At 44.4% G+C, this 25,966-nt stretch overlaps 3 protein-coding genes across 8 annotated transcripts; 1 reads left to right on the forward strand and 2 right to left on the reverse strand.

The window, feature by feature from the left end:
• Positions 1 to 873: 873 nt before the first annotated feature.
• Positions 874 to 4,519, reverse strand: LOC109900385 (potassium voltage-gated channel subfamily F member 1-like). The gene has a single exon (XM_020496079.2). The coding sequence runs from the start codon at positions 4,160 to 4,162 to the stop codon at positions 2,687 to 2,689; it is 1,476 nt and encodes a 491-aa protein (XP_020351668.1). The 5' UTR covers positions 4,163 to 4,519; the 3' UTR covers positions 874 to 2,686.
• Positions 4,520 to 8,273: 3,754 nt separating this feature from the next.
• Positions 8,274 to 15,874, forward strand: LOC109900545 (protein disulfide-isomerase A6). 2 transcript variants are annotated; one of them, XM_031836931.1, is made up of 13 exons: positions 8,274 to 8,397; positions 8,918 to 9,059; positions 9,574 to 9,631; positions 10,049 to 10,175; positions 11,985 to 12,091; positions 12,354 to 12,356; positions 12,395 to 12,640; positions 12,879 to 13,019; positions 13,303 to 13,387; positions 13,586 to 13,658; positions 13,875 to 14,033; positions 14,308 to 14,404; positions 14,782 to 15,874. In XM_031836931.1, exons 1-13 carry the CDS (start codon positions 8,379 to 8,381, stop codon positions 14,848 to 14,850), a joined length of 1,326 nt encoding a protein of 441 aa, XP_031692791.1. In that variant the 5' UTR covers positions 8,274 to 8,378; the 3' UTR covers positions 14,851 to 15,874. The 2 variants fall into 2 exon arrangements, with proteins under 2 accessions (XP_031692791.1, XP_020351790.2); XM_020496201.2 differs by lacking the exon at positions 12,354 to 12,356.
• Positions 15,875 to 16,139: 265 nt separating this feature from the next.
• Positions 16,140 to 25,507, reverse strand: LOC109900546 (hippocalcin-like protein 1). 5 transcript variants are annotated; one of them, XM_031836932.1, is made up of 5 exons: positions 25,295 to 25,507; positions 19,118 to 20,065; positions 17,755 to 17,860; positions 17,365 to 17,476; positions 16,140 to 17,232 (listed from the first exon to the last, which is right to left on the reverse strand). In XM_031836932.1, the coding sequence occupies exons 2-4, from the start codon at positions 19,493 to 19,495 to the stop codon at positions 17,379 to 17,381; spliced, it is 582 nt and encodes a 193-aa protein (XP_031692792.1). In that variant the 5' UTR covers positions 19,496 to 20,065; positions 25,295 to 25,507; the 3' UTR covers positions 16,140 to 17,232; positions 17,365 to 17,378. The 5 variants fall into 5 exon arrangements, with proteins under 5 accessions (XP_031692792.1, XP_020351794.1, XP_020351793.1 ...); XM_020496205.2 differs by having other exon boundaries at positions 16,140 to 17,299; XM_020496204.2 differs by having other exon boundaries at positions 16,140 to 17,476; positions 19,118 to 20,059; positions 25,295 to 25,505.
• Positions 25,508 to 25,966: the final 459 nt, after the last annotated feature.

Genomic DNA, 25,966 nt, shown 5'->3' on the forward strand with positions numbered 1-25,966 from the left:
ATGTGGACGCCTTTACTCAGCGATCAAGTATGCCACACAGGGGCGCAACAATGGTTTTAGAAGTTGGGGGGACATAATGTATTTTTAAAATTTGTATTATTATAATTTGGGGGGGATAAACACTCCAAACAGCCTACCCAACCGCTCGGAGGTGTCCGCATGGTCCTACAGCACACCGTTGCCTCATTTTGTATCACATTCCAATTATAAAACTGGGGGGGGGTCAAAAATGCCATTTCAAAATGCGTGGGGGGGGGGGGGGGGGGGGGGGGGGGGGACATGTCCCCTCTGTCCCCAGTGAAAGTTGCACCCCTGATGCCACATATGCCCTACACCCTCAGGGGAGGCTTCGGGGGCTGCTGCAAAATTTAAACCCATTACTGAAATGTCCTAGAGCCAAGGAATGTTCTCTATCTGACATTGGAAGGTTGACTTCACCCCACTTTAAATAGACACATACTGTATAAAGAAGGTGTTTGCCTGTAAGTATCTCAGGCTGAAATGAATGAAGAATTTACAGGAAAACTGAACTTGAGAAGATTTAATGAACAAAAAAACTTAAACTGAATGGGTAAAGTTGTACCAAAGCCTGCTTGCAAACCAATGCAGATGAAATGGTGAGATATCCTGCATGCTCTTTTCTTTGAGACATGATGACTTTAGTTGAGTACAGAGTCACAGCTGACAAGTCTGCTGATACTGTATCTCATTTTATTAGGCTACACATGATAACATCCCACTGAGCAAAAATGTGTTGAATCAACATTGTTTCCAAGTCATTTCATCCCCAAAAAATGTAATGTGATGAGTTCAATGAAATGTCAACCAAATGTAAATCAAAACTAGATGGTGAACTGATGTCTGTGCCCAGTGGGATATATACATGTATATCTGTAGATATAGGAGCATCTAGTGCCTATAGAAAAAAATGCAATAGAGAATAGACATTCATAGTTAATTCACTTTTAATATACTTTTTTTACAGAGGAAAATTAGATACACTGTATAACTTTATGCAGTGGCGCTGTTCAGCACCACGTCTACCCGCTTATCAATACACCGGTGATTAGGTCAATTTGACTGTCAGTCCAAGGTTATAAAGAGGAGGAGTGACAGAGTACTGTTCTTGCAGCACTTAGACCTTACACAATCACAGATGAGATGACTGTCATGTAGCCTCGGCTATAGGCATACACACAATTATAAATCTCACAATTATCAGACACCGTAAGCTCCCAGCTACTACGCAGTCAAAGCAACATTGACATTATCCCACTTGTGGGTTGACAGAAATACTTTCCCCAAAACCTTCTCAATTAAATGTTAACTGCAAATTAAAGTACCTGGCAGAAGTATATCATGAGTAAGTATATAATTTGTATCTATTATTTGTTATTTTCTAAAATTGCCATGAAATGAGCAGTAGTGGTACAGAACCATCACTAGACCAGCACATTAGACAGCACATTCCTCACTTGCAGATGAGCAATTAAAGGGTCAGATGTTCAATTAAAGGGGAAATGCACTCAAAAATCGAAATGTGTTCGTTTTCTTCCAGACGTAAAAAATACAATATTTTGATGTGATTTAAGCATTGACATGGGCTGTTTCTCCATGAACAATTGTAATTTTGAGAGTGAACAAAAAATTATAATATCTAAAACCAGGAATTTGGGGAAGAAATCACATATTTTATAGGGCTCCCCTTAGAGTTGTTTATTAAAAATATTTTACCAGGTATACTGAGAGTGAAAACAGTGCAATACTTTCTCTTCAAGGACCTGAGGAAGAGGTGCATGGGAGGGGAGAAGAGAAGAATGTGCCTATTTGAAAGCTAGAAAAAAAACTGTAACTAGCCACATGTTTCGTTTTTTAAAAGTAGCTCTCATGCTAGAAAAGGTTGGAGACTCCTGGTTGGAGACTCCTGGTTGGTGGCTCCTGGTTGGAGACTCCTGGTTGGTGGCTCCTGGTTGGAGACTCCTGGTTGGTGGCTCCTGGTTGGAGACTCCTGGTTGGAGACTCCTGGTTGGAGACTCCTGGTTGGTGGCTCCTGGTTGGAGACTCCTGGTTGGTGGCTCCTGGTTGGAGACTCCTGGTTGGTGGCTCCTGGTTGGAGACTCCTGGTTGGAGACTCCTGGTTGGTGGCTCCTGGTTGGAGACTCCTGGTTGGAGACTCCTGGTTGGAGACTCCTGGTTGGTGGCTCCTGGTTGGAGACTCCTGGTTGGTGGCTCCTGGTTGGAGACTCCTGGTTGGAGACTCCTGGTTGGTGGCTCCTGGTTGGAGACTCCTGGTTGGAGACTCCTGGTTGGAGACTCCTGGTTGGTGGCTCCTGGTTGGAGACTCCTGGTTGGTGACCAATGTTCCAGCGTAAACATGAACCAACCACTTTGGTCTACATTTACAATAACCACAAGTTCCTACTCTATTATTTACACTATTGCATCACCCATATACTTGTATTGTCTTTTCTTTCTATATTTTTTTCAAATTATGTGTTCATGTATTTAGGAAAAGTGACATTAATACACTAATGAACTTATATTTTGAGACATTTTACAATGGGTCATCAAGTTCTTTATCGTGATTTTATTCTCATTTGTGATCTCGCAATGGATGTTTTTGGGGCATATACTGTAGGTCCATTAAAGCTGTGCGCTGTGAAGAGTGATTTGTGATTTGACTCAGCTATGAACTGTCAAAGCTCCTGTCCAAGCTTGGGGTTTGTACTCCTGCTCTGGGGTCTTTCAGCAGGGGAATGTAGGTGTCACTGTGACAGGAGCGCATGGCATTGTCCCACACTCCGGCCGCGACACCGACTGATCTGCGCTGTATGTGGGGCCCGCTCTCCTCTGCATATGCCTCGCTGGAACGCAGCGCCATCAGTTCGATCTCGTGTTTGGCCGCGGTCTCCAGCACCTGCTGCTTATTGTAGAATATGACGAAGTTGTTGATGATAGGGTGTATGGGCAGGGCGATGGCAATCACCCCGCAGAGGAAGCTGACGGCCGCGTTGCACCGACCCAGCGTGGTCTTGGGGTAGATGTCTCCATAGCCCACGGTGGTCATGGTGATGACGGCCCACCAAAAGGACTGCGGGATGCTGGTGAACATGGTCTCCGGGTGGCTCTGCTCCAAGGTGTAGGCCAGTGCCGAGAACAAGAAGACGCCCACGCCCATGTACATGAGCAGCATCCCCAGCTCGCTGAAGCTGCTTTTCAGGGCCGAGGTGAGAGTCTGCAGCCCAGAGGAGTGGCGCGCCAGCTTGAAAATGCGCGCAATGCGCATGATGCGCAGCGCCTGCACCGCCTGCTGCACATTAGCCAGCTCCATCATAGCCGTGCCCAGAGACGTCAAAGTCAGCACCACGTAAAAGGGCATGATGGCCATGAAATCTATGATGTTCATGAAGGACAGGACGAATTTCACTTTATTCGGGGACGATATCAAGCGCAGGACGTATTCAACGGTGAACCAGCCGATACACGTGGTCTCGATGGCCTCCAAGATCGGGTGTTCCATGTGATTGCCCTCAGCGTCCTCCACCTGCAGGTCAGGGATGGTGCCTACGCACATCACCACCGAGGAGATGAGGATGAAGAGGAAAGACACTATGGCGATGACGCGCGCGGACAGCGACGACTCCGGCTTCTCCAAAAGCTTCCACAAGCACATTTGGAAACATTGCCAGCCCCTGGCAGAGGGGTCCCCTTCCCGGTCGACCAGAATAGTTTGAACCTTCTCGGCAATCTCTGCAAGCTCGTCCTCCGCCTCCTGTAGGTCGCCTTTACAGCAATCGTCCAGGAAATATAAGTCGATTTTCCAGAACTCCATCTCCTTTACGAAACAAATTGGACAGATACCCCGTTTAATATGTATCTCCCCGTAGTAATACAGCTCAATTATACACTTAAACGCGTCCGGGTCTCTGTCAAAATAAAATTCACATTTCCCTGAGTCATAGTCGTCACAAAGCGAGGATAAGTCCTCCAAACACCCCTTGGAGGTGTTCCACAGTTCCGCTAGTCGGGTCTCCGGAAAACGGTTCAGCACATCCCCACACAACACCTGTATTACTCCACCGATGTTCAGGACAATCCCGTTCTCCTCACTGGCCTCCGAGCCATTGCAATCAGCATATCGCGTCCTCGTTATTCCCCACATACTTGTCCGTGTAGCCTATATTGTTGATTTACTCCAAGAAAATCTGAATGAATATAGTTGGCCTGTATTAATGCAACTAGTCTACGCTAGGATACTTGCGTAGGAAACTGCGTGCGTAAAAGACTGCAGAACATCAAAGGAAAACGACAAGTTTTCAGATCTCCTTAAATGTTTGACACAAATGTATAGGCCTATAGGCTAAGCTTCATTCGAACCTGGAAAAAATCCACATGTATCTTTTGCGTAGAGCTGTAGCAAGCAATGCCGAATGAACAGGCGTCTCTTCTCCCACTAGTCCGTCATCAGAAAATAAGAGAGCGCCTCTGTGCCTTGCTGTTAAAAGTTGGACTCCTGTGTATCAGTGCGCAGTCTTGCAGAATACGCGTCACAACAAATATAAATACGTGAGGCTGCTAATGAATAGTGGAGTAACTGGAGGCAGAGAGCTACAGGGAAGTGTGGGGGAAGTGGGAGGAGAGCTGTAATAAATTGTGTTTTATGGTAAAGAGACGACATTAGCCAGGAAACGGACATATATCACATGGCAGAAAATATTGTCCCCACTACCAGTCCAATACCATTTGTCTATTTCCTCATGGAGGTAGCCTACCCCAAGGGTAAAACAACAAGCAAATCTGTCTCAGACTAGCTTTTGAAAAATGTTTCGGCTTGTGTGCACAAATATATTGCCTGTCAAGAAAGGTAAATCTCTGTTGTCAAGGAATACATTTCAACAAGATATGTTGCAGTGAAAAAGGAGATCTTTAATGGCCATATTATGGAAGGATGTTAGGTTACCCAAGTGTGCGTAAATGCGCAGAGGCATAAGGCAACATTCTTGCCTAGTATCTCCATCTAGCGACAATGAGTTCACGTTGCAATCACGAACCACATAAATTGGTTTGTTGAATCAATATTAGCCTATATATTCTCAGTGTTGGGAAGTAATCAACTACACGTAGTTCAACTAAACTAGATTTTGCAGAAGCTTGGTGGTAGTTGAACTAAATTCAAATATTGGTAGTGTTTTCAGTCGTTATTTACTTTTTTTTGACATGTAGCATGTAGCTAACTACTCGAACTCCAAACTACGTTTTTGCAAAAATAAAACGGGTGTAGGCAAAAATGTCATTTGTTCCGGTATCAGACTTGCCTAATTATCACTTAAAACATTGTTTTTGTGTAGGCTAAATTACACATTCTGTTAACACCTGACTCCAGAGTGTTCTGTTCTTGCAATTTGTAGTCTATGATATTTCAGATTTAGATATGACTATTTTTTACTAAGTAGTTTGTATGTAGTGAATGATGTACTTTTTCTTAGTGTAGCCTAACTTCTTCCAGTGTGAGGTAATTGGTAGCTTGGTAAACTATATTTTCAGAGTAGCTTCCCCAACACTGTATAATTTATTGATTTAAGCAACAAACAAAGTCCATCCTACTGTAGGCTTAAATGCAAAACTTTGGCTCATCTAGAAATGCCCCCTGTGCAGTTTTTTTTTTACACTAAGAAATGTGTAGGTATTTCAACTTGAATAGCATAAACCCACAGATTTTAGGCAATCAATCATTCCACATCATAAGAACTCAAGTGGGGGTTTCCTAAGAACACATCCAAATATTGGATAACTTTAGCAATATGGGAACCTTAAGCATATGCAACAAACAAAGCAAAATCATTGTAAGAAATCACATGAAAAAAAAAACACTTTTAGATTTGAATCTATGGTGTTAAGACTACTGAGCTTCATTGTGGTCATAGAAAAAACCTTGTACTGAAAGCAGGGCCGGTCCTTGGCTTCTACCGCCATAGACAAAACCAAAAAATGCCTCCCCCCCAGGATGTTGAAATCAAGTTAATTTTCGGTTCTGAACCAAAGTTGAAAATACTTATTTTCCAGATGTTGAAAATACATGTTTTACAGACTCTGAAAATACGTATTTTACAGATGCTGAAAATATCTGTTTTCCGGGTGTTGAAATCAGGCTCATTTTTGGTTCTCAATGAAAGTTGAACATAAGTCATTTATAGACGTCTATGTTTGGACCAAAAATCAATGTCCGTGGCTGTGGAAATCAAGGCCGGTCCGGAACTGCACCAAAAAATACCTCCAAACGACGTCGGTCCATGCTTACTGAGGTGTAGCCTACAGTGTTGCCTGACATTGGATTTTATGAATGCCTATATATGTGGCAAGACTACGGTTTGTAAAACACCAAAAACGACGTCTGGACAAGACCAAAAAAAGATGTCCAGAAGATGTCGGCTAGTGCTTACTGGGGTGTAGCCTACGATGTCCGACACAATGGAATTTTATGAATGCCCATCCATCTGGTAGACCCACCTTATGTAAAACATGTCATTGCATTGGCTTTATTAGTCCTGATTCCTGTGACTAATCAATTTGGCTATTTAAGCTCTGAATATCAGCTACCCAACTTTATCAGGAGTTATAAGCGAGGCCTATTTGCAACGTGTTCACACAGTGGGAAATGCAGAAGTATTTTATTTTTGCTATGATCAGCGTGTCAATAATTGACAGATACAAACTTCAAACCACTGATCATGACAATGGGATGAAACTCATGGGACAACAGTTGTGATTGTCCATTCCATATTGTCCATTTTACATTGAACTGTCCTGTTTTTTAGGATATGTTGTTTGTTAACATGACAGCTGCATTTTTTATTTAATTGAGCGCCATTTAGGTTAGGCTTGATTGGAGAAACTTGCATGATGTAAAAAGTGTCTGTCTCATTGCATTGTCATACATTTTATGTCCAGCCTGTAGGCTACAGAAAAGACCACATACTCTTTCTACCATATCCTTCCTGTTTGGCCCTGTCCGGGGGTGTCCTCGGATGGGGCCACAGTGTCTCCTGACCCCTCCTGTCTCAGCCTCCAGTATTTATGCTGCAGTAGTTTATGTGTCGGGGGGCTGGGGTCAGTTTGTTATATCTGGAGTACTTCTCCTGTCCTATTCGGTGTCCTGTGTGAATCTAAGTGTGCGTTCTCTAATTCTCTCCTTCTCTCTTTCTTTCTCTCTCTCGGAGGACCTGAGCCCTAGGACCATGCCCCAGGACTACCTGACATGATGACTCCTTGCTGTCCCCAGTCCACCTGGCCATGCTGCTGTTCCAGTTTCAACTGACCTGAGCCCTAGGACCATGCCCCAGGACTACCTGACATGATGACTCCTTGCTGTCCCCAGTCCACCTGGCCATGCTGCTGCTCCAGTTTCAACTTCCACCTGACTGTGCTGCTGCTCCAGTTTCAACCGTTCTGCCTTATTATTATTCGACCATGCTGGTCATTTATGAACATTTGAACATCTTGGCCATGTTCTGTTATAATCTCCACCCGGCACAGCCAGAAGAGGACTGGCCACCCCACATAGCCTGGTTCCTCTCTAGGTTTCTTCCTAGGTATTGGCCTTTCTAGGGAGTTTTTCCTAGCCACCGTGCTTCTACACCTGCATTGCTTGCTGTTTGGGGTTTTAGGCTGGGTTTCTGTACAGCACTTTGAGATATCAGCTGATGTACGAAGGGCTATATAAATAAATTTGATTTGATTTGATTTGATATCCTATATCTGCTACATGATTTATATTAGATATTTTTTGGGGGGGTGGAACATTGGTGGAGTGCTGCAGTGATGCATCTCTCCAACAGAACCCTGGAGAAGTGCGCTCGGAATGGGCAAGCAATGTATTTTGTGCCCTGCCTTTGACAAAGTGGGCACTGCTTATCAAAGGGCGGCATCAACGCTCACCTAAAAAGTCCATATGGCGCTGGTTGACAGAAATTGTCATTATTTTGGGGCAGAATTATGTAAGGTGTTATGTGTTGTGGTTGGAGGTGCGTTTCGGTCAGTTTATAGCTCAGAAAATTCCGCCCTCGTCAATCTTTCGCCATATGCGGTCGCCTAATCCTGCCTAATGAGCGGTCCGGTCGTGACTGAAAGCATCTTGGCTCTCCACCATGGCTTTAACTCTCCACACATCTTCCTGTGATTCTTTTACACGCCATCCTGTACTGGCTGGGAAAACTACACGTCGAGTTCTGATTGGACGTGGCGCGGCACAGCCGGCAGGGAGCCAATCAGCGTGGGCCACGGCAAAACATTTCGCCCTCTCTTTTTGTAGCGCTGGTTTTCTGCAACAGAACTGCTCTGGACAATTACATTGGACTGGTGCACAGAGATCCGCTGGAATCATGAGAGGGCTTTTACTTGGTAAGAAAGTCTAAACGGCTTGTTCAGATTTATTAGTATTATATTGGTTTGTAGTTAATGCCATTGTAAAAAAAGAACAAAGCTATTTAGCTAAGGTTCGGTCATGGTGGCCATAGGATGTATCCAAGATTGCTAGCTATCTGACGTTAATGCTACTGAATCAGATTGTATTTTGATTCACTCTGGCAATATTAGTTAACTAGTGACAATGACACGATGGCTAAAAGACGACAAGCTGAATTAAAACCTGATGAAATGGGTTCTGGATTGTAGACTAGTTAACAATTTTAACCTTAGCTAGCTATCTAGTGTTTGGCTTGATATGCCAACTTTAAAAAATATATATATTTATTCTGCTGAACTGTAGCCTATTACCTACATAATTGAACGTTTTGTATGTGTTAGCAATCATTTCATGCTACCAACATGGTCTTGGACAGTGTTTGTGGCATATTGCTTAAGCAAAATGTACATACACCTCACACTCAGCTTCTTCTTTCCTCTGCCTCTTTCCCACCAGGTGTTTTGGGTTGTTCCCTGGTCTTGATGGCCCAGGGATTCTACTCTGCTGCTGATGATGTCGTTGAACTCAACCCCTCCAACTTCAACCGGGAGGTTCTTCAGAGCGACAGCCTCTGGCTCATTGAGTTTTACGCTCCTTGGTGAGTGGTTGAATCTGATGGGGGCCCAATGAGATACTGAGAACTTAGCCACAAGGGTTAAATTGCCACCAAGCAGCTAGTGTTGTATGAAATCTCTTTATCCCAATAACCTGTCAAGGAGGGACACAATAGTTTGTAGACCTGGGGTGCATTCAGAAGGTTGTAGCGTTACAGAAAGTTCGGATAGAGATGTATTTTGAAGAACAGAAAACATTGTCTTTTAAGAAGAATAGGGAATTGTCAATAACATTTCTACAGCGTTCTCATCACTGAATACAGATTGATATAGAAGTTCAAATAGTAGCTAGTAAACACATCGTCCCTTTGGCATAAACTTGAAGCAAATGCACGCATCCTGACTGAAAAACATCTGTGGCAGGTCTATGCAAAACCAGACTGGCTCATTATCACTCGGAGTGATCATATTTGTGTAGACTCCACTCTGCTAATGCAGATGGATATAAGGCTGTGTGTAGTCTGGTGCCTGGAACAAGAAGACTGTTTGTCTCCACAGGTGTGGACACTGTCAGAGCCTGACTGCTGACTGGAAGAAGACAGCCACAGCCTTGAAGGTAAACTCTATCTCTGTTATTAGTGTCACCTATATTACACCAATATTATTTCAACTTAAGATGTTGTAATTCAACTTGAAGTTGTTTTATTAACGTGTTATGTCACTAGCTACATAAAGTGCACGTTACTACAATACGCTCCACATGCAACCGTCACATCTGTGCAGGACCATTTGATAACTATAAGCAGTTGATCACTATACCACATTCACAATAAGCAGCTGCATCGTTTACTGCTTCTGCTTGTCCGTGTCATGTCCTGGGTGTATATCTTTCTAGTACAAAACAAATAAAGATCACCAGCGCACTATGAGCTATACTAATGAGGGATGCAATGACTATTTCTGGCAACAGTAATGATGATGATGGTGGTGACATTGACTGTAACCTCTCGCTGTCCCCCCCCCCCCCCCTCAGGGCATCGTTAAGGTCGGTGCGGTGGACGCCGACCAGCACAAGTCCCTGGGCGGTCAGTACGGTGTCAGAGGCTTCCCTTCCATCAAGATCTTTGGGGCCAATAAGAACAAGCCTGATGATTACCAAGGTACGTCTAGTAGCTGGGCCTTTCCCTAACTTTAAAGGTAGACTCAGATATGACATCATAAAGCAAACAGCATCATCCTCAGGCTCAATTCCTACCACATGTAGAGCCGCTAAATGGCATATACAGTATTATGATGTCATATGGACGTTACCTTTAACATGGACCAGGGTTGTGTTCATTAAGGCACGCAATGGGAAACATTTTTTAATGCTTTTCGATTGAAAAGGACAATCTGCGTTTCTTATTGGATCAGGTAGTCCCTCCCTGTTTCAGTCCATTTTCTTCTCTTTGGTGCCTAATAAACACAACCCTGTGTTGTATTCATTAGTGCACACCCATAGCAAAAAAAATTTGCAACGGAAAACAAAAACAAGTGTTTCTAATTTGACACATTCGGGTTAACCCTTTCTATTTTTTGGTTCGTTTTCTTCCGTTTGGTGTTTAGTGAATACAACCCATGTGACTTTCTGGCAATATTTTGTATTTATTGAACCTTTATCTAACTAGGCAAATAAATTCAGAACAGATTCTTATTTACAATGATGGCCTACCAAGAGGCAAAAGGCTTCCTGTGGGGACGGGGATAAAAAAAAGAAAGATGTAGGACAAATCAACCATCACGACAAGAGACATCACAACACTACATAGAGATCTAAGACAACAACACAACACAGCATGGCAGCAACACATGACAACACAGCATGGCAGCAACACATGACAACACAGCATGGCAGCAACACAGCATGGCAGCAACACAGCATGGCAGCAACACAGCATGGCAGCAACACAGCATGGCAGCAACACAGCATGGCAGCAACACAGCATGGCAGCAACACAGCATGGCAGCAACACAGCATGGCAGCAACACAGCATGGCAGCAACACAGCATGGCAGCAACACAGCATGGCAGCAACACAGCATGGCAGCAACACAGCATGGCAGCAACACAGCATGGCAGCAACACATGACAACACAGCATGGCAGCAACACAGCATGGCAGCAATACAGCATGGCAGCAACACAACATGGCAGCAACACATGACGACACAGCATGGCAGCAACACATGACAGCAACACATGACAGCATCACATGACAACACAGCATGGCAGCAACACAACATGGCAGCAACACATGACAACACAACATGGCAGCAACGCATGGCAGCAACACAACATGGCAGCAACGCATGGCAGCAACACAACATGGCAGAAAAGCATGGCAGCAACACAACATGGCAGCAACACATGACGACACAACATGGCAGCAACACATGACGACACAACATGGCAGCAACACATGACGACACAACATGCCAGCAACACAACATGGCAGCAACACAGCATGGCAGCCACACATGACGACACAGCATGGCAGCAACACAGCATGGCAGCCACACATGACGACACAGCATGGCAGCAACACAGCATGGCAGCCACACATGACGACACAGCATGGCAGCAACACAGCATGGCAGCAACACATGACGACACAACATGGCAGCAACACAACATGGCAGCAACACATGACAACACAGCATGGCAGCAACACAGCATGGCAGCCACACATGACGACACAGCATGGCAGCAACACAGCATGGCAGCAACACAGCATGGCAGCCACACATGACGACACAGCATGGCAGCAACACAGCATGGCAGCCACACATGACAACACAGCATAGTAGCAACACAACATGGCAGGAGCACAAACATTTAGGCACAGACAACGGCACAAAGGATAAAAAGGTCAAGACATCAATGTGTTTGGATTGCTGGGCTCTAATGGTGTTAATAATCTCCCTCCCTCAGGTGGGCGTAGTAGCCAGGCCATAGTGGACGGAGCCCTGAATACTCTCCGTACTCTAGTGAAGGACCGGATGAGTGGCAGGTCAGGTGGTTCTGACAACAGCAGACAGGTAACTACTACTGACGCCTCGGCTGGGTCATGTTCAGAATGGACAAAACGTTTAAAGTGAAATGTGGAGGTACTGGCTGTCCAACAAGAACACTAGTTCTTTTCCGTCACAAAATGTTTTGCTACATTGTACCCTATTGAACATGAGTCCGGTGTCCTACAACATAAATTTAGCCAAATTTAGCAACGTGTTGAAAGAATTGAATAGGATTACAGGGTTTTCAGAATCGTGTCAAGTCTTCTTGTTTAAACATTTTGCGCAGAGTGTAAGCGGTACGTCTAAGTAAACATACTCTTTCTCCAGAGTGGTGGTGGTGGTGGAAGTAAGAAGAATGTTGTGGAGCTGACTGATGACAACTTTGACCGGCTGGTTCTGGACAGTGGTGAAGTGTGGTTGGTGGAGTTCTTTGCCCCCTGGTGTGGCCACTGCAAGAGCCTGGAGCCTGAGTGGGCGGCTGCAGCCTCGGCCGTCAAGGAGCAGACCAAGGACAAGGTCCACCTGGGAGCCGTGGACGCCACTGTGCACCAGGGTCTGGCCAGCCGTTACGGGGTGAGCAGGAACACCCACCAGTCAGATACTATCAGTGTAGCATCACCACTGATGTCTGTCTGCGCACAACAGCAGAAAGTTCAGATTGTTCTACATTTATATATTTCTAACACTGATTTATATAGAAATACAGGAATCGTGTCTGCTCTATTCAGGACATTTATACAAGAAACAACATTTGCCTACCGAGTGTGGCCGAGGACTGAGGTTTTTCCCGTTTCTCTTTCCGTATCTGCAGGTCCGTGGATTCCCCACAATTAAGATCTTCAAGAAGGGGGAGGAGCCTGAGGACTACCAGGGGGGGAGGACCCGAGGTGACATCATTGCCCGCGCTCTGGACCTGTTCTCTGACAACGCCGCTCCTCCTGAACTGCTCGAGGTAGGTGTGCTGGAGTCTGTCTGGGGGTGGTGTGTCTGTCTGGGGGTGGTGTGTCTGTCTGGGGGTGGTGTGTCTGTGTGTTTGAGAGCATTAAAACAATAAGATTGTAACCTAAAAGGTTCCAAGATATTGTTTTTATGCTCTCCATCAAAGTTAAAATATATGTTTTTATTATGGTTAACTAGAAGATAATCTTCCTCTTGAAGTTTAGTGTTTCTCTTAAGACAGACTGTTCGATTCTTAACTGTGTGTGTGTGTGTGTGTGTGTGTGTGACTCTCTCAGATCCTTAACGCAGATGTCCTGAAGAAGACCTGTGATGACTACCAGCTCTGTGTCATCGCTGTGCTGCCCCACATCCTGGACACAGGTTAGATGGAACTACTCTATGCCAGTTTGGACCAGTTCTGACCGGTTTACTATGCTAACTTCTATTATATAAATGTATGCTTATATTCTCAGGCTATTTGATATGGCAGTTAGTCATTGTACCTCATGACGGTACATTGATCATTTTGGATCTGTACAAGACTGACCTGTCCCTTTCCTTCCTCTTGCCTTGTTACAGGTGCAGCAGGCAGGAACAGCTACCTGGAGGTGATGATGAAGATGGCAGAGAAGTACAAGAAGAAAATGTGGGGGTCAGTATATAGAAAGAGGCTGTGTTTGAGCGTATCACCGACTCAGCAGAATGACAGATTTTTACAAATGATTGTATCCTAAAGAAGTACTCAATAGGATTTATTCAGTGCATTCGATTTCAAACTGTCTGACTGAATGAATTTGATCTCAGACTGTGGTTGGATCAATTCAACCCAATAGAATTGATTTAGTGTAATTTGATTATCTCTCTCTAGCTGGCTGTGGACTGAGGCTGGTGCTCAGATGGAGCTGGAGGCAGCGCTGGGCATCGGAGGGTTCGGCTACCCCGCCATGACGGCCATCAACGCCCGCAAGATGAAGTTCGCCCTCCTCAAGGGCTCTTTCAGCGAGACCGGCATTCACGAGTTCCTCAGGTAGGGGGGCACTGTCTGCTCATTTTGTGCTTTACACAGTATAGAGTAGCTCATGGATGTGTCCCAATTGCACCCTATCCCCCCTGGTCAAAAGTAGTGCATTATAAAGGCAATAGGGTCCCATTTGGGACCTACCCATGCCTAACTCTCTTGGCGAGATACTGGATCTGAATGCTTCTGCTCCAAGCTGATTTTAAAGTCCTTGTGAACAGCCAATCAGTATACAGTATTTCCACAGTAGCATTCTGAGGTGTATCTTCTCTGTCTCTCCTAGGGATCTGTCTGTAGGCCGTGGCTCCACTGCTACCGTTGGAGGCGGGGCTTTGCCTAAGATCAACTCAGTTGATGCCTGGGACGGCAAAGATGGAGAGGTGAGTGAGAAAGGTCAAAGGTCACGGGGTGGATGGGATGCGGATGTATTCCTACCATAATACAGTTTTGGCTGAACGATGTGACTTGAGCTTCTTTTGAAATGGTGAAGCATGGCTTTGGACAAGTCTGTTCAGGAGGATGTAACGTTACAGAACATTACCAAACGTCCAGATAGAAATGTACAGTGTAGAACATATGTCAGGGAGGACAGACTCATTGAACACATCACAGGGCAGTATTGACTAGAAACCAAACAGACTGAAATTGTTTTCTTTCAATAACTTTTTTCTGTTGCTGTAGTTTGCAACTGTTTACACTAATGAATATGACCCATATTTTGTATTGTCTGGCCAGTTCTTACATCTTTTATCCCCAGCTTCCCGTGGATGAATACGACCTGAGTGACGTGGACTTGGACGACGACATTGGGAAGGAAGAGTTGTGAGAGCCCAGCTTTCCGGGCGGGCCGATCCAGACGGATACGGTTGGGCGCCATCTTGTCTGTCTGGTCTAACTTGGCGCGACCCGTCTCTCCTCTCCCATGGAACAATGTGTAGATTGGGTCGCCCGGTTACTGAAGTACTCACGAGGAGGAAAGAAATGAAGAGTATAACCCTGTTTGAATAATTCAGAAAAGTATCCTTCCTTTGTTACCTTGATAGAGCACAGATCTATAAGTGATAGGAGAGGTGAAAGCAAAGTTACCAGCCAATTTGACCAATCCAATCAATTCAGATCTGTGATTATTTAAAGGAAGGTAGAAGGTAAGGAAATAAGTGTACATTTCTGAAGTATTTGAACAGGGCCAGAGAGACATGCAGCTTCTCACATCATCTCCGTCAAGTGGGGAGAGGCGTGGCCTGCAGGAGATTCGCCCGTAGAGAATGATAGAGATATTATCTTTTTATATAAGTCCCATTATGGCGTCTGAGTGCACAGGCAGCGCCATTGAGGCAAACTCCATTTTGAAGTAGTCCATTTTCTTCTAGAAGTTGGCAAGCAAACTGAAAAGGTGCACTGCAACCTAGTGTTATGTTTGAACCGGTATAAAGCCAAAGTTGGCGATTACTGGCAACTGCAGTTATGGAACATTTGCTCAAGAGTGTGTCATTCATTGGCTGATCCCTCCTGATGACCAGGATGGAATCATGTGATCCTTCCTTATCCCATAGGAATCCCCACCCAGTTGACTACTTTAAAATGGTGGAAGCCCTCAATGTCCATGCCAAAACAGGTTATATCCATCTAGAATCCTCTAAATCTATGACTTCGCCTTACAGACCTACTGAACATTATATTTTCTGATTTAGTCTTTTTATTTTTTTTCTCGGTGAGAACACCAGTGATTTTACATTGTCTGTGCAGGACAAAGGGGAATGTGGGACTTGTGTAGATTTCTTACACAACTATTTTGATTGTGTGAAAACAAAATGACTTTTTTGTTAAAAAATAAAGAGAATAAAAAGTTAGTGTTTCATTATTCATGTAAATTGCTGAGAATGACAAGCAGAGCTCAGGCACAGCTATAACCTCTAACTGGACTGTAGGGAACCTCTAACCCTTTCACTAGACTGCAAGCGTGTGTCTGTATTTTGGGTCACCCGCAATTGGAACCAACCCACTGTACTCATGACATCCCAGATACACAAACTGTAAAAGCAGCATATTAGTGAAGCAAGACTTGCGTTGCAGAGCTTTTTGTTACCATAAAGAAGTCTGAAGTAAACAACAAAGTTACATTTGTTTTTTTATTTCTGATGTGCTTCTGGAGCAGCAGGCTAAAAACAACACATTTTTGGGGTCAGGGTCCTCAAAGTGTGCTTATTGGGACCTGGGATAATCCACTCTGTTGGCAGGCCCTGTGGAGCTAAACAAACCAGTGACTGCAAAACATTACAAGATACTGGTTTTAATACAACATCACTGGAACTTTCTGTACAGCTGGGTATTAAAACATTCATTTTCAAAATTCCTGTGCTGCAGAAACGGTATATAGTGAAAAACATTTTGGAATGTGCCTAACTAATATTACATTTAGAGCAAAGGTCGCAATGAGACGACCCATGGTTTTTACGTGTTAATAATTTAGCAGATAATTCGGGATAAGTGTCTTGCTCAAGGGCACATCTACAGATTTTTTTTTTTTTTACCTAGTCAGCTCGGTGATTCAAACCAGCAACCCTTCAGTTACTGTCCCCAACGCTCTTAATTGTTAGGCTACCTGCCGCTCCAGGTTGACGTACAAAATATTGGTTTTGGTTGATTTCTTCTTACCGTGACACATCAGGGGAAAAAGTCATAATACTTAGTGTAATAATACATTCAGTACAAATATTTAGATATGGCACTTCACCTTGACTAAAGTACGGCAAGCAAAAAGAAAACATTAAGTCAAACATTTGCAAGGAAATGTCATAAGAGTCTATTCAGTGGTACTGTGGGTGTAAAATTTGTTTCATGATGCAAAACATATATCGCTGTAGAATGCATGAAACCGCTGCATTGGGATATTGGAAACTGCTATCCTGGTCCCAGATCTGTTTGTTCTGTCTAGCCAACTCCATGCAATAGAGAGAACAAACAGATCTGGGATCAGGCTAGGGAACTACTGATGTAAACAACAAGACATGGAATGAAAGAATATAAAATGGCTGCCTGATATGGGTGTTGTAATGACAACTGTGCCTCTTCCACCTCTTTCTCGTGTGTGTGTGTTGGATGGGGGATGATACAGTGATCTCCACTTTTCTGTCTTCAGAACTATGTGTGTGTGTGTGTTGGATGGGGGATGATACAGTGATCTCCACTTTTCTGTCTTCAGAACTATGTGTGTGTGTGTGTGTGTTGGATGGGGGATGATACAGTGATCTCCACTTTTCTGTCTTCAGAACTATGTGTGTGTGTGTGTGTTGGATGGGGGATGATACAGTGATCTCCACTTTTCTGTCTTCAGAACTATGTGTGTGTTTGTCTTCAGAACTGGCGAGAGGTCCCCTGGTCAGATTGCAGGAGCCGGACGATGGAAGGGTCACTCTTGGCACCTTTGATGAACTCCTCCAGAGAGAGTTTGCCTAGTAGTCCAGAAGAGACCCCAGGTTAGCAACACACACTACACTATAAACACCAAAAATCACATTATTTGCACAGCAGGGGGGGGGGGGACCTCTGAACGAGGTCACCAGAAATCCATACTGTTTCAATACACAGACATAGCACATAAGAGCTCAAATGAAATACCCATTCAAGACATACTGTAGGCTCGGGTTTTGTGGACTCAAGTTTGCACTGTAAATGATTGTCACTAGAACAAGTCAAAGAACAAGATGTTTAAAAGCAAAGAAAAACTCACCGTCTTTGTCTACGTCCATCTGTCTGAAGATTTTATCTGTCCGTTTCTCTGGCGTCGACTCATCTTCTGGCATCTTCATCACTGAGGACACCATCTTGTAGATCGCCTGCGGAAGGAAGAAGAATGTATCTTGGGCAAAACAGTTTCATTAAGCTCATAAGGTATTAAAAAGTTACATTCTTCAAGAATCAATGTGTTTACAGTTTGACCATTAAACAACAGGGTAAATCGCAAAAAAATATTCAATGTTCTCTGTCAGAATGGAACTATTCTGCAGTCAGGTTACCACCTGGAAAAATCCTCACGGGGTCTCTGGCTTTATAAAAAATATCAATGAGACAGGAGCATATGGTCTGAGGACACTTTAACAAGGGACTTTGTTTATTCAGGTTCGTTTGTATCAGCACCACACACAATCGCCTGAGCCAACACTGATACGAGACATGCTGCTCAGGCCACGACGGTGGGGAGAGCAAATATCACCATGTTGATAAAGGATAATAAAAGGAGAACAAGTAGCAGCCAATGTTCATGACTTGTGGTGAAAATATGTTTATGATATCACGGATGTGAGTAATAAAGAACATACCACTCAGATATATACAGTAAAAGAAAAGTTGTAAATAGGAGAGAGAGATCCCGTCGAATGTCTTCCGAGTCCACAGTGAAAAGTATGGCAATTTAAAGGTAGACTCAGCGAGATGACGTTGCAACGAGCAGCACCGCAGATATTGAGATGAGCGCGATGCAAGACTTTGCTCTCACATGGTCACACAGAGTATCTGCACGGGTGCGCTTCACGCTACAGTGTGGTAGCTATGAAGAAGAAACGCACACCTGTTTAGGCGAAGTGCTGGCTAGCAGAGTAGAAAAGACGCTCAGATCCAGACAGCTTGTCTATCAAAACCTTGGTAATTAAATTATTGCATCGGAGCTCCTAGAGTGAGGCTTTCCTTTTCTTTTTCAAGCTATGGGATCAAAACATCAAAGAAGTTTAGCCTTGTGATTAGTTGTTGCGGAAATTGACCGGATATTGTCCTTACTTTGTGCATGCAACGACATATCAACATGTCTACCATTAATATGGCCATCTATCAGTCATTGTTATCCAAAGCAACAGACAGAACTATCAACATTGACAATGACACATATTCAGAATATGTGGTACATGCAGGAATCACACCCACAACCCTGGTACTGATAGCACCATGTACTGTTAGAATAAAAGGTGCTTCCCTAGAACAAAAAATAGTTATTTGGCTATTTCTGTTGGGACACTCAATGGAAAACCCTCAGAGGTTTATTGAAAAAGGTTCACTGAGCCATCAGAACCACCTCACCTCATTGGTAGACTACATCTCACCTGTACAATCTCCAGCATCTCAGCCCGGCTGATGTAACCGTTCCCGTCCAGGTCATACATACTGAAGGCCCAGCGCAGCTTCTGCTCCAGGCCGCCGCGCGATGTAACGCTCAGCGCAATGATGAACTCCCGGAAGTCAATGGTGGCGTCGCCGTTGGTGTCGAATGTCCGGAATACGTGCTCGGCGAACTTGGAAGCGTCGCCATACGGGAAGAAGTTGGCGTAGATCTTCTTGAACTCTTCGACGGTCAGGTGGCCCGTGGGGCAGTCTTTGAGGAAGCCTCTGTACCATTCCTGAAGCTCGTGGTCAGAAAACTCTGTGTTCTCGCGCAGGTCATTCAGCACTTCGGGACGCAGTTTGCTGTTCTGTTTCCCCATGACTAGCTCTCTGCAACAAAGTTTAGAACCTCAAGGGTCTTTCCTGGTTAAATTACGGTGAAAGTCTACTGGGCTGCTAGTCTTGGGACCTAATCTCCACCACGCAGGACTGCAGGTCCCCCTTCTGCTCTCCTCAAGATGTCTGTCTGCTGTCTGGCTGGTTGCAGGTCCCCTTCTGCTCTCCTCAAGATGTCTGTCTGGTTGGCTGCAGGTCCCCTTCTGCTCTCCTCAAGATGTCTGTCTGCTGTCTGGCTGGTTGCAGGTCCCCTTCTGCTCTCCTCAAGATGTCTGTCTGGCTGGCTGCAGGTCCCCTTCTGCTCTCCTCAAGATGTCTGTCTGCTGTCTGGTTGCAGGTCCCCTTCTGCTCTCCTCAAGATGTCTGTCTGTCTGCTGTTTGGCTGCAGGTCCCCTTCTGCTCTCCTCAAGATGTCTGTCTGGCTGGCTGCAGGTCCCCTTCTGCTCTCCTCAAGATGTCTGTCTGCTGTCTGGCTGGCTGCAGGTCCCCTTCTGCTCTCCTCAAGATGTCTGTCTGCTGGCTGGCTGCTCAATCAATGTCCTCTTCCTCTGTTCCTACGGGAAATGGAACACTCTCATTAGGAACATCAAGTGAAACCAGTGATGGTGCGGTTTTGATTAAACCAATTTGTCTGGATGTTGTGTAATAACTTGAGGTTGAAGAACCACCTCAAACAGCCCAATGTTGATTCACTGAATGATGGTTATTATAAACTGGGTGGTTCGAGCCCTGAATGCTTATTGGATGACAGCCGTGGTATATCAGACTGTATACCACGGGTATGACAAAACATTTATTTTTACTACTCTAATTACGTTGGTATCCAGTTTATAATAGCAATAAGGCACCTCGGGGGTTTGTGATATATGGCCAATATACCACTTTTAAGGGCTGTATCCAGGCACTCCGCGTTGCGTCGTGCTTAAGAACAACCCTTAGCCGTGGTATATATACCACACCCACTTGTGTGTTATTGCTTAATTATAACGTTTGACTGAAGAGGCTTTGAACAGCCTATGAGCAGTGGCAGAGTGATACTGATAAGATGACAACTGAGATGCTCCGAGTGCCACTCGGGAGGGCGAGACCTGGTCTCCGAGGCAACCATTTGAATGCCCTCACGCGGTGAGAATTTATCGACCGTTTGCCATGCGATGGAAGGAGAGTAGCTGGGAGCATTCTAGGATTCAATACGTCAGTCTTGTCTCTCAAAAAGGTCAGCACGGCACAAGAAGCTGTTGTTACCTCAGAAGCCAGCCAACCATTACATAATCCAGGTAACTAGGTTAGGCCATGTGGGAGGCAGTTACACACACAGCCAGGGGTCTTCAGTTGTATGTGTGTGTGTGTATGTATGTGCAAGGGAGAGTGAGGGAGAGAAAGAAAGTGTGTGAAAAAGAGGGGAATAACAGGGTATCTGGCATCACAGCATATTGGTTGTTTTTTAACACAGATTCACAAGAGAACGCATCTAATTAGCCTACTGGGAAAATTGAAAGAAATTTGCCACTGCAGGGGGCTTATTTGACCTTTTTGAGGGCATCATTGTAAAAGTGTGTGTGTGCACGCGTATGTGGTGTGCATGTATCCTTGTGTGTGAGAGAGAGAGAACTTGCAATAGAAAAAGGAATATGTATCAAAGGAAAACCCTCATTTCTAGGTTGGCTATACCATAGGCTATACCATAGGCTATACCATAGGCTATACCATGGGAGCCGCGGTGACTGCACACACATGGCACACATTTAATGACACATTATATAACACTTCCTCTCCCTGCACTTTACCAACAAAGCTTTTATTGGCCAGAGAGAGGAAAGGTCATATGATCCTGTTCTCTCATTACCTCTCTTTCTCTGTTTACCTCTCTTTCTCTCTGTCCTCTGAGGTTATTGGCACAGGACAGATGATACCAGAGACGGTAGCAGAGGACAGAAACTAATTGGGCTTGTGACTGTGCTCTAACAAGCTTCTCGAAAGGCCTCTTGTCTCGAGAGTCCTTAATGTACACAGTCCTTAATGTAAATTCCTGCAGTTTTCTCGATCTGAGTCGCAATGTAAACGGAGCTCTAAGGGGGCGAGTGGATTGGGAGTAGCCTGAACTCTCCCTGTCACACCACCACTAGCCCTAGCTTGGTTTACAGCTGTGCAAAGCTGGAAATACACACACCCATCCAGAGCCCAACCGCACCCTCTGGCCCCAGAGTTTTAACACCCCCGGGAAGCAACAGGCAGCGCCTCCCCTGGACTGGGTCACATGGTCACATGGACGGTTTTCCACGCCAGCTCACTGTGCTTGGCAGGGCTAGGTCAGACATAAACACAGGCGTTGCTATTTATTCCCTACTTGCACACAAGACATCCGAAAAGATTCCATTCCAGATAGAAATGGCTGTTATTTTTTTTAACTTCTAATTTTAAAGTTGAAAAAAACGCTTAGTAGCCTACACTCCAATAGATGCCCATGAAGTATCCACTTTATCAAACTGGTGTATGATAATGCATTATATAGCACAACACTATAGCAACAATGTCATGTAGTCATTTTTAAAGATTTTGCTGGACAGCAATGCAGGTTTCCACAAAGGATGGGCATATGTTTGTTAAAAGCACGGTCTTCCTTTGCGGATGTCTTACTGAAAAGGAGCAACATAGGGAAGAACTGTAAGCTATGTGGATCTCCTCTCAAGCCTAGAACAATAAGTTCTACAAAATGGTAGTCATGCACATACCGTGTCAGTGGCAGATATCTACCCAGTCTGGTGCTTGGCAGGTTACACAGCATTACATTTGACAGGTGTTTTCACAGCTAGAACTGTAGCCTAATACTGCCAATTGAAATGATGTATTCAGTGCCATGAACAGAAGTTGGGATGGCAATCTAGCCCTGTTTTCTTGTGTATAGAAAGTATTTGCCTGTGATTCAAACAAACTGCAACGTTCACTTAACAGATTATTAATGTTTGAGCCAACATTCACAGCTTTTACCACAAAAAAATTGTATAAAGTCTGGTACCACGTCAGCACGTTGCAGTTTGTCTTTATGGCATGAAGGTGGCAGTATAATGAATTTTCCCTTCCTCCTTGTAGACTTTATCATGGTGGAGATGGTAGAAAATGTTACTGACTGGTGCTATTTGGATTGCTGTCATACCTTGTCCATAGACTGCTTACAGGGTACGCAAACCAATATGTCATTTGGGTGAACTATCCCTTTGCTATTTTTTCCCATTGCGTTCCAACAGGTATTCAAGCAGGTGGCGTCACTCCTATGCGAAGTGCAGACGGTTCATTGTGCTCTCTGTTGTAAGATGATGCTTTTTTTTACCAACCAGAAAAAATGGTTTAGTTTGCGTCTTTTCATATGCTGATAGAACCACACTTTTGATTTGTTTGTGGGAAAAGAACAGGCCTCACTAAGTTCACATATGAACTCCAGTGACATCCATTAGGCCTATGTTCTGAGATTGTGAAACTGGTTGTCCCCTATTAAACCTAGATTCCTTCCACAGCACGTTCACACCATGAGCAGCCCCGTGAGATTATTATTTCACATTCATTGCTTGCGTCCCAAAAGGCACCCTATTCCTTATTTAGGTCTAGTGCACAGCCCTATGGAACCTGGTCAAAAGTAACGCACTACATTGGAATAGGGTGCCATTTTGGACACAACCAATGTCTGCCTTTCCTCTCAGTAACACGGCAACAGTCTTTCTCTTGTTGCTCTGGCTCTACCACTTACTGTAGTCTGTAGAAGCACCCCCCCCCCCCCCATCCCGATCAACCCTTTACCCAATAACCATGGCTGCCGTTGCTCCACTTTTTCCACTGGCTAATGAAAATATTTGCACAGCTTCCAGATTCCACACACTCACACGGCATGCATTTCCACGACTGGGGAGTCCTGTCCCACCTCTGACCCCCGAAGGTTCCACTCTCTTCCATTTCTAACGGTATGTAGCAAATCATCAGGTCCAGTAAATCACACATGACTCTAGTAACCCTTAACCCCAGTGTTGGTGACCGTTGCCTTGGAGCTCGTTACCTTACACATGGCCTACGGGCAGGCTTAGTGACATCATCACATGCCGGGGGAGACCCCATCCCCTACAGGCAGGCTTAGTGACATCATCACATGCCGGGGGAGACCCCATCCCCTACAGGCAGGCTTAGTGACATCATCACATGCCGGGGGGAGACCCCATCCCCTACAGGCAGGCTTAGTGACATCATCACATGCCGGGGGAGACCCCATCCCCTACAGGCAGGCTTAGTGACATCATCACATGCCGGGGGAGACCCTGACTGGTGTCAAAAGATTCCCCCCAACACAAAGCACCATCTCTCTCCGGCTGCAGTGAACCAGATGATCACACTCAAAACAAACAGCAGGCTGTTAACCATTTGGAGAATTCCCAGTATCCCCCCAGAATAGCATTGTTGGCAATGGCGCGCCGTTTAATGATGTCTGTCAGGGGGCGTCAACATGCACATTTCCCATTGCTAACTACTGCTCCAGAGATGGATTGGACAGAGAAAATACTATTTGGTCCGTCTGTATTTATCATAGCGTTTTGCTGGGAATGCAAATAGCCAATCCATCATGTGATGTGCTTGGGGAGAGAGAACCCAGTTAGACAGCGTACTGGCATTGAAAATCTCATTACCGTAGCATGCTGTGAAGCTGACTGGGCTTCAATTAAATATATAAATATGTAAATATGAACTCAACGTCTTTATGGAAGACTACCGTTAGTCACTCATTCACACCTCTCTGTCAAAGTTGGCTGTGATGAGACTTTTGAGAAAAGCTAGGTCAGGAGATGACCCAGTATTTGATCGAGGAGGGGAAAAGACATTTCCAAACCATTCTCACTTCCATCTGTGTGTGAGGTTTACTGAGGCAGTGTCAGAAAAGCATGAACTGTAGCAGACATATATAGTCCCTTGACACACCTGTCTCCACGGCAACACCATGGCGCTAAGGCTGACTTATGCAAGGGAGGAGGCAGTAACTAACGACTGGGGCACGTCTCCAACTGGGCACAGCATTCAAAGCATTGCAGATATGAATGGAGCACATAGAACCACAGACACATATCTGAATTCTACTTGTTAGAAAAGAGGGTTCATTCTAGTACTAGTTGTACCTGATACATTCTGAACATCCTGTTATTATCTCCAAATAAATGACAGTGACTTGAGAAAAAAATATTATTGTGTAGAATATGACACAATGTGATAATATCTGCTGGAAAAAATGATTCAATGTCTTCAACCATAATCCTCTCAATGTTTTTATAAATTATTTTATATTTCCCCCCCAAAAAAACTATGACATCGACTTTGACTATTGCCACACCTTACATAAAGCAGATAATATGCCATTATATTTTCCTAGTCCACAATAACCCCCATATGAGCTTCTCTCTGCTGCAGAAAACACCACTGTGACAAGATGTACATACGCATGATCAGATATCTAACCATGGCAAGAAAGTTGCCGATTTTAAACTACAGTCTGAAGGACGCAAGATTAGGCACATAAATGCATCGCCATATTGAGCCAACATCGAGCATGTAAAATGATTAAAATAAATATAGAACTGTCAACAAACTCAACGTTTTATACTTAGTCCTGGCATACGATGTTGTGCTGTCGGCTGAAGATGGGTAGGCCTATTCTGTCCGGTTGTGTCCAAGTTGCGGCTCAATACCGTTAACTTTTATTTCTAACGCTTCAACAGAAAAACTCAACTCAAGTAAATTAAGATTACAATTACCTTGAGATGGTATAAGCAACCGTATTCAGTCTGAACATGAAACTATTGAAAGGACTACACAACTAAAAAGTATTTTTGAAGGAAGTTCTGTTTTAAAATATATTCAGAGATCAGGATAAACAACTTCTTCATGCAACGCTGGTTCCTCATTTTGCATGATATACGACACATACACGGCTGCTCCGCTTTACCCGGACTCGCCCAATTCTCTCGTGGGGGATGTCTTTTCTATCTAATAGCAGTCGTTTTACTTTTATACTGCCTCTTAGTGGCATTTGATAGGCTACTTTATTTATTTTTTAAAACCCTTTCCCGCAATGGAATGTATGTAGGCCTTCGGTAATAAATTCTCAAATATATTACTGCCAAAAGGCCCCTCCTACTTGGATATAGAACAATCCACACTCGCTACCACAAGATTTGCTCTGCTGATACAGTAGCGGGAACGTAACAGTAACTGTTGGGCCTAATACAATCTGCAGGTCCAATTGAAGGATATCTGATCGGTGTGGGTATTTAATCGCACGTTGTGGATTTGTTTAAACGTTTGGTGTTAGTCTTGCAACCGTATCATATTACACTCATTATTTATTTCATAAGAAGTTTGGACTACATTGCTATAGTAAATACTGTACTAATATAAATTCATAGGAACATTGCATTCTATGTGTC

Source organism: Oncorhynchus kisutch, linkage group LG12 (assembly GCF_002021735.2).
Source record: "Oncorhynchus kisutch isolate 150728-3 linkage group LG12, Okis_V2, whole genome shotgun sequence".
NCBI lineage: Eukaryota > Metazoa > Chordata > Actinopteri > Salmoniformes > Salmonidae > Oncorhynchus > Oncorhynchus kisutch.

Coding starts and splice junctions, on each gene's coding strand:
- LOC109900385 (XM_020496079.2), bottom strand. CDS start 4,162: ATGTGGGGAATAACGAGGACGCGATATGCTGATTGCAATGGCTCGGAG.
- LOC109900545 (XM_031836931.1), top strand. Junction 13,020..13,302: donor CTCCTCCTGAACTGCTCGAG/GTAGGTGTGCTG, acceptor TGACTCTCTCAG/ATCCTTAACGCAGATGTCCT. Junction 13,388..13,585: donor GCCCCACATCCTGGACACAG/GTTAGATGGAAC, acceptor GCCTTGTTACAG/GTGCAGCAGGCAGGAACAGC.
- LOC109900546 (XM_031836932.1), bottom strand. CDS start 19,495: ATGGGGAAACAGAACAGCAAACTGCGTCCCGAAGTGCTGAATGACCTG. Junction 17,861..19,117: donor AGATGCTGGAGATTGTACAG/GTGAGATGTAGT, acceptor TTCCTTCCGCAG/GCGATCTACAAGATGGTGTC. Junction 17,477..17,754: donor GATGGACGTAGACAAAGACG/GTGAGTTTTTCT, acceptor CTGGACTACTAG/GCAAACTCTCTCTGGAGGAG.